This window comes from Coptis chinensis, chromosome 4 (genome assembly GCF_015680905.1).
Source record: "Coptis chinensis isolate HL-2020 chromosome 4, ASM1568090v1, whole genome shotgun sequence".
NCBI classification, from domain to species: Eukaryota; Viridiplantae; Streptophyta; class Magnoliopsida; order Ranunculales; family Ranunculaceae; genus Coptis; species Coptis chinensis.
The window spans coordinates 90,516,278-90,524,789 of record NC_141459.1 but is presented as its reverse complement, the minus strand read 5'-3'; the positions used below and the strand labels follow the sequence as shown (position 1 = coordinate 90,524,789).

The following is an 8,512-nucleotide window of genomic DNA, read 5'->3' as shown; positions in this document are numbered from 1 at the left end:
GTTTTGAGTACCACTCTGAATATATTCATAATTCATATAGAAGATATTTCAGCAAACAAGGAAATACACGGAAGAAAGTTTATAACACTCAAGCGTGTCAAATGCTGTAAATCTTTTTTTTTTTTGCCTTATCTCTAGTGCATAAAACACGCGTCTTCTCAGCGTCAGACACACCTAAACTGGATCACTATTCAACTTCAACGCCTCCTTAATCAAAAAATATGTCGATAGATTCGAATAACCAGTTAGGACTTCATGTAGGTATTTTTTTTATCTATAGGAAGCTGCTTGTCATAACATGTGTCTGTTTTTGCCTTTTTTCATCAAGTAATTTCACAGTTACAAAAGATGTCATGATTAGGTAAAGTAATTTGACAAATCTAACATTAGTGGGTGTTTGGTTCTCATTTTTTCAAAAAAGTATTTTTTCTTAAAAAACACTTTTATGAAAAAGAATTTATTCTAAAAACAGTTTTTCAATAAGCATGTTTGGTTGGACTTTTTTCTATTTTAGCAAATTTCGATATACATATAACAAAGGGAGTTCATTTTGCCTTTTTAGCTCCAAAAAGTGTTTCCTTGAAAAAAAATAGTTTTTAACTTAAAAACAAGTTTTACCTAATTAATAAAACAAGTTTTTGGGACCAAAAAGTGTTTTTGGATGAAAAACTATTTTTTTTTAAATAGAAACCAAACACATTTATTTTTTCAAAAAATATTTTTTCACTAATAAACACTTTTTAGCAATAAATAAATAGGATCCAAACACCCCCTTAGGCTTATACAAAAAACTTTATTACAACAGACTCAGCCAAGGAGCTGAAACTGTAGCAAAGAATACACTAACCTGTAAAAATTCCCGTTTGGAAAGATACAAAGAAGGGAAACAAAATGATTTATGCAAAATTTAACCAATGGTTCACAATGAGCTACAACAAACAAGCCGCACTAAATAGATTATAATCACAAAGCTACCCACTGTAGATATCCATATTTATGAAACAATGCCCAATATGCTCAAGGAATATTACCAATCTTCTGCTCCCATGACGAAGGATTTGACCAGTTAATTTCATAATCTGCAGTAGTAGAGACATCAAATCCAAGTAGATCATAACCATCACAGCAAATCCAACAGAGGTGGTTGCTCTGAAGGTGGCTTGGATCTACTAGAACGCGATGCTGGAGCAGCCCCAGATTGTCCTTGATACCCTCTCCCTCTTCCTCTTCCTACTGCCATCGATGGTGGCGGAGCAAGTCTTGGTGCTGTCTGTTCGCTCTTGGAAGAGGCAAAAATTGAGCCAAGGTCGGCTGCTCTTTTTTCAGTATACAATGTGGTGGTTCCAAGACCTGATCCAGAGCTCCCCTGATTTTGTCTCAAGGATCCGATAGAACTTTGGAAGTTCAATTCCCCATTATTCGGACCACTCTGGTTTTGTCTTGAGAGCATAGTATTCTGGGTGTTGAATCCCCAACTGTTTTGATCCCGAGCATTCACCATGGAGCCACCCTGATATTGGTTGTCCAGTCCGATGGGATTGGTGCTATTGGGAAAACTTATATTGGTCCCAAACCTACTGTTCAATCCCAGGCTATTTGTGGGCATTCCTGTAGAGTTCTTTGCAGCAGACGTCAAACCACCTACGGAGTTATTAGACCGTGGGGGCCAATCAGCAAAAGGGTCAATACCATCAAAACTAGTACTAGATGCTTCTAAACTCTGGTGCTGTCTCATACTTTCGGCTAATTGAGGAGCAAGACAAGAAGAAGTTCGCGGAGGCCATTCTATGTCAACTGGCGGACACGACGAAGAAGCTTGCTGACTGGATGCAGAAGAAATTAAAGAAGATAGGGGTTGCACAGCTGTATCCAACTGCACGACTTGTTTCGTTTGCATGGATGATAAGTTGGCCCCAGAAGGCTTGTGGGATATTACACTTCCCTTTGCTTTAGGACCCCAGTCTTCATCCCATGCCGGACTGCTCTTTGTTAAAGATATCGACCCACTTGTTTTCGTCACTGGTTCAGACTGAAGCCCATTTGCTAGAGCTGTTACTTTTACTTCGGGAGTTCCAGAATCAGTCACAGTCACGCCACGTTTTTCTTCTATCTGCCTACAAATTATATCAGTAGTCAATCTAAATTATGATGGTCATAGATTAAGAAAGAATATCAGAAGACAATGAAATTTTGGACAGAGTTACAAAGTACTAATACATACCTGAGGATATCTTTCACAAAAAGCATGTACTTGGCGAACTGCTGAACATTTAATTGTTGGGCTATGAGAAGTGGCATGAGTAGAGGAAGGACATGGTCTGCAACGAATTCTAAGCCATACTGTCCAAGAAATACATCATTAATTTAGAAACATTATATCAGTATCTGATCGGGGACAAGATTATCCGTGGAAATTCTAGGCAAGCACAATGGAGGAACTGAAACAAGAAGTTCTTCAGTCTTAACCCAAGTTTGCAAGCATAAAAAAGGCATCTTACTTTCCAGAAATAAGCAGGTAATGAAATGTTACCTGCTTAAGGATTGAGTTTGCAACGCCCAGGGTACACATGAGTGTGGGAGCGGAACGATCAACAGCTGTGCAACGCTGAATTGTTTGTAAGATGTCCAAAACAGCATGCTTATCTAGCGTGGTTACCAAATCACTTAGGCATAGCAAAGCATTCACTCGCACCTGCCAATGGAAGTAGCAAAAGGTTTCGGACTTCATTATTATATTGCTTATTTAGTAACTAATTATAGTAATAATAACAATAATAACAATAATAATAACAAAAATATTACAAAAAACGATTAAAAAGGGTATCGAACTTTACAAGTTTTGACAATATGGGGACTAATATTTTTTTTTCCGGTCAAATTGGGGACCAAACTTTTTAATTTTTGCAATGTGGGGACTAGTTACACATGTAGTCTAAATTTCTCACACGGTGTTTCATAATTCACAAGTTACATACATTGTTATACACTTTCTTATCTAAGTATATCCATGCTACAACTTCATGACCATAGAAATTAATTCGAATTGTGAAATACCATGTGAGAAATTTAGATGTCATGTTACACATGTCCCCATATTGCAAAAATTAAAAATTTTGGTCCCCAATTTGACCGAAAAAAAAGTTTAGTCCCTATATTGTCCAAACTTGTAAAGTTCGATACCCCTTTTTAGTCGTTTTTCGAAATAATTATTACTACGGGTAACAATTTCTGATAAGTGCGTGCCTAAGCATTCAGAACAACACGCAAAACAAAGTAAATGTAAACTGACAAGTTTAGTAAAAGATTATCTTTTTCTATGCTTCAAACCCCCCCCGATATCAGTAACAGAGTTTATGATGTAAATGCACATAAACAAAGGCAAACATACTGCGGCCACTGTTGTTTTCAATGCCAATCCATGTACACGAGGCAAAATTGCTTGTTTTACCAGCTGCAAATATAAGAGGAAATAAAATTAAGTACTGTAAAAAATGTGTTTAGGAAAACTGAAAGATGACTTAATAAAAAAATTGTATTTTATAAAGTCACATTACAGGAATAGCATTTAACAACATCCTACATATACGGAAATGAAGCACCCAAATAATTTTTTTTATTTAGTCAATAAAATGCAATTCCATTACCATTAAAAGAAGTATTAAAAACACAAAAGGATGGTCTACCCTTAGCAAGATACTAAGAATCAATATCATGTAACCTAGAAAGTTAAAGAGTAACGAGGAAATTACAGCAGTGATGAAGCACCCATATATGAAAATTGTACACGAAACACCCATGGTATCTCATCCCATATAGTCAAACGTACACGAAGAAAACTCCTGGTACTTTAACATGAAGAGGACTAGAGGAGTATGGTTTTGTTTTTCCATATTGTAAACTGACTATTTTTCCTATATAAATAGTGTGAGAGAAGGCCGAAACTAATTAAGCCATTCTCTCTTTTCTCCCAAAGTTTTTCTCTTTCATCAGCTTCAATAAAATTTTACTCTTAAATTGTTGAGAATTGCTAGCGTCCTGCCTCTTTAAAGGGATTCTAACGAGCTAAAGACAACAAATTCACTTGTTGACATATTCTAGCGGTTTTAATTTTCTTCTAAACTAAAGACCCATATCCACTGAATTGACTCACCTTCTTCTTCCTTTTCGAAGTTCAACCCTCGTACTGTTCGCTGTCACTATTCCAGTGTTTCAAAGTTCAACACCATTACTGTTCATCATCACTATTTCAGTGTTTTAGAGATTTATAAACCATCACTTTATCTCCACTTAAAATATACCCATTATACATTAAAGTATACAAATTTCTCTACAATTTTGAATGTACGATTAATTTCTAAACCCAAAATCAACATAATACTTCAAACAAGTAGATAGACAAACCATATAGAAAATCAGAAAACCCAACACTTGAAACAAGTAGATAAACAAAGAAGAACCTCAAGGAACCATAATTTAGTTCAATTGAAATGGAGTTCAATTTTAGCATCTTAAATATATGGCGACTTTGGAGAGAATTGAAATGATTAAGGATGAGGATAGTGGTGGAACAGTCACAGATGGCGGTGGAGAAGATGGAAGACTAGAGTAAACTTATTTAGTTAGTTAAAATGTTTAAATTTGGCACTAACCTGTTCTACCTTTCTCTGGTCACTTTCTTTTGTCCTTGGTAGAATGGTCCTACCCCTCAAAGGGGCAGGACGCTAGCAATTCTCTAAATTAGTAAATTGTTTAGCTTCTTTCCTTCTTAGATACAGATATCACTAAAAGGTGAAGCCGCAGACGTAAAAAAGAGTCTTGAGGTGAAACGTTTTGGACCTCAAAACCACATGAATGAAACTGTCAGAGACAGTCTATTTAAAAGAAAAATAATCCACATCGTACTTCAATTAAATTAACATTGTTCCGACCCCCACAAATGTGGCCCAAAAAGCCCAATTCAATACTAACCCACACTCAGAGCCCACGCTCAAAACCAGCCTACTTACCTACCTACAATAAAGCCTATGCTCAGAGCCCAAAAAGCCCACACTCAGACCCTACCTACAACAATGCAAATTCTATATATTTGATATTCAATTAACACGTGTCTTCACTTGGACGAAGAAGTCGTTTGACCAATTCAAACAACTTCCACAACTTTGTCCACCTTCAAAATTCGTTCGCAAAACTTCCATCAACTTCATATCGTATGACAGTTCTCCAGCAAATTCTCCAACTTCATCCCACGATTGGAATATTGGAGAACGAGGAAGTAACTATCACCAATCCTACCTATAAAATCTAACATTTGTCATTCTCCAGAACTACACAATCGAGACTTGATCCCAAGCAATATCTTTGGGTACGTAGGCAACTTCAAAACTGAAGTCCAGTCTCCTATTTCACCAACAACCATCCCCTTCGCAATCTCTTCCGAAAAGATCACTTCCGACCCAACTGGTGTGTTTTGGCAAATCATGTCGAAACATATTTGGCGCTGTCTGTGCTCCTACCCTCAACCACAAAAAAATTATGTCAATGGCATCACTTCACGAAGAACAAACAACGGTGAAAATTCTCCTCTTGCCACTCAAGTTCAGCACTCAACTTCTGTGAATGATTCATTTTCCAAGTCTGATGGTTCTTAACCATCTGCGACTGAGAAGGTGGGTATTCATATTGCAGATCCAACAACTCAGGTCGATTGTCGGCTTCGACATTTGGAGAACAAAAACAAAAATTTGAAGAAACAAATGCGTCGACTTATCGAAGATGATTCAGGATCAACAACCCAAACATCTAAAAATTCAAAAAGTGTTTGGGATCGTCTGAATTCTGATGCATCATTGTCAAAGACTCCAAGAACAAACTCCCGCACTAAGAAAAACCATGCAAGTCGCTTACGAAAGGCTTCGCGTAAACAACATGTATAACGCCAAAAACCAACATTTTCCAGTGTAATCGTGAGTGAATCCACAAACTCCTCTGCCGACCTTGATATCGACCACCTTGTGAGGGATCACCAACTCACGAAAGATCTCATGAAGAAAACAGGTTTAGCCGATTCGAACCATATTAAGGGAGACTGGCAAAATATCCATATAGGTCGGCAAGGCAGTCTACTCAACCCACGAAGAACCAATGAAGTTCCAACCCCAAGCTCTAGGATGGGTAGGCAAGCCACTGCAAATCCTCGTCGCAACAGCAGTATGCGCCGATCTCGCCAGCAACACTATACACCAAGCAGTTCCAGTTCACATCCTAATTGCTCAAGTCGTAGTCCCAATCCAATAGCTCATTGTTGGCCAGAGTATGTTGACAATGGTAGCCATGAAGATGGAGACTCACTTGCAACAGGTCAAGAAAATGGTCATAACAGTTCAACAATTCGTCCGTATTCTCCCGATGTTCACCATAGGAGACGAAGGAACCGATCTCCACTATTGGCTCGGGCACCTTCACCTGCATGGACGGCTCGACGAGAACTCACTCCACCTCCTCCGAAAAACTCTTGGCCAAAACGTCCACAATTTGGTTGTGACCATCGTCGAGAGAATGTTCCATTTTTTGAACGACGTCTCCATGAGATGATACTGAAGGCTGTTAATGATAAGGAGTTACGAGAAAACAAAATTCGAAATCTCGCTATAGAGAGTGGTATTGATTCTCCCTTCTCTCTCCGAATCCAAACAACCGTTCATCACAAGGACCTCAAGCAGCCAGAATTCGAGAAGTATGATGAGATTGATGGAGATCCTTTGATGCATCTTGTTAATTATAGAAACAAGATGATCTTATGGACTTTCGACGATGCTCTTCTTTGCAAGTTATTCCCGTCCACACTTATTGGAATTGAGTCGATGAGATGGTTTAACATGCTTCCAGAAAGATCCATTCATAATTTTACAGATCTTGCCTACAAGTTTGCCGAGCATTTCCGTCATAACTAGAAAGAACCGAAGAATATTGATTCTCTCTTCAGTATTAAACTAGGTTACATGGACACACCATATTTTGAAAAAATGCGGTCGATATCGTATCCATGTCCGTGTCCAGTATCCGTGTCGGAATACACGGACACACATATTTAATTTACCTCGAATTTCGATTTACCATCTAATTTAATAAATTTATAATTATTAAAAAATTAATTAATTATTCCTATCCGTGTCCCCGTGTCGATCTTCAACTGCTCCCCGTATCCGACACCCCGTATCCGTGTCGGACACCGACATGCGTGCCCGTGTCAATGTAACCTAGGTATTAAACAACAAAAGGACGAAAAACTCAGTAAGTTTGTTACGAGATTTCGAAAATCAGCTGTTGAGATTCCTGATGCATTTGATATTCTTGTCATTTATGCTTTCAAGGAAGGCATTAATTATGATAGGGATGACATTTACAACTCTATAGTAAAAGATGTCCCAACAACTCGTTATGAACTTTTTGCTCGAACTCAACAGTTTATTCGAGTTGAAGATGATGTATCGGCATGAGCTCATAGAGATAGGGATCGAATAAGCAAGCCGCAGGAACCGAGTCAAAAACTTAAGTATTAATAGACAACCGATCAAAAGTCCAAGAGTGATGGTAGGCCACAACAATGGAACGACAAAGAACAAAAGAAACTTTCCGAGTTAAAGCTTACCACCCTCCCTCAATGAGAAGTATGATGTTATCTATGAGAAGATTAAGGGAAAGAATATCTTATCTCCACCTTTTCCTCTCTCCGAAGATACCAAGGCTACACGTGACAAATCACTGTGGTGCAAGTTCCACGATGATTTTGGTCATGAAACTGAACAATGCCAATCTCTAAGAGGTAGAATCCAAGGTTTGATCGAGAAGGGTATGCTCCAGGATTACGTGCTGGGTAAAACGAAACAAGCTTTAGTCGTGACCGCACACAATGTAATCAAAGTCGGTCATGCCAGAGTTGATTAAATGTCTAATACCCAACGCAAGAATTTCAATCATTCCAAGATCACTGATCTCAGCCACCACTATTTTTATAGTGATGATTTTCTCCACGGTATGGGCACTAAGACGTATGAGGAATGACATCTCTGTTGGACTAACAATGATTTGATAGGAGTGCACCATTCTCATTGAAGCTAATCCGGACCAAATCCGTGCAATTACCAAAATGCTCTCGCCGAAAACCAATAAACAAATCCAGAAACTAACGGGTAGGATAGCTGCTTTGGATAGATTTATCTCAAAGTATTCAGAACGGCTCCACCCCTTCTTTCAAGCCATTAAGGGATCTCCACAATGAACAGATGAGTGTGAAGTAGCTTTTCAGAAAATAAAAGAATACCTTAGTACAGCCGCCAATTTTTGCTAGTCTGACCACCAAACAAACAATTAGCATCTATTTGGCAGCATCAGAAATAGCTGTGAGTGCCATCTTATTCATTAATGATGAAAATGAACAACCAATTTTCTTCATAAGTAAGACCCTTATAGCTCCAAAAGCACGGTATTCAAAGATCGAGAAAATAGTTCTCTC

The 8,512-nt window shown here is 38.2% G+C and overlaps 1 protein-coding gene across 4 annotated transcripts in view; it reads right to left on the bottom strand.

Annotated features, from left to right (window-relative positions):
* Window positions 1-773: 773 nt before the first annotated feature.
* The window catches only part of LOC147505571 (SCY1-like protein 2 A), a 33,385-nt gene continuing 25,646 nt past the window's right edge, over window positions 774-8,512 (bottom strand). For all 4 annotated transcript variants that reach the window (XM_086558062.1, XM_086558064.1, XM_086558061.1 and 1 more), the window contains exons 11-14: window positions 3,389-3,451; window positions 2,531-2,692; window positions 2,222-2,340; window positions 774-2,114 (exon numbers count right to left, since the gene is read on the bottom strand). In XM_086558062.1, coding sequence (XP_086414188.1) covers window positions 1,121-2,114; window positions 2,222-2,340; window positions 2,531-2,692; window positions 3,389-3,451 — 1,338 coding nt within the window. In that variant the 3' untranslated portion in view covers window positions 774-1,120. The remainder of the gene's footprint in view (window positions 2,115-2,221; window positions 2,341-2,530; window positions 2,693-3,388; window positions 3,452-8,512) is intronic.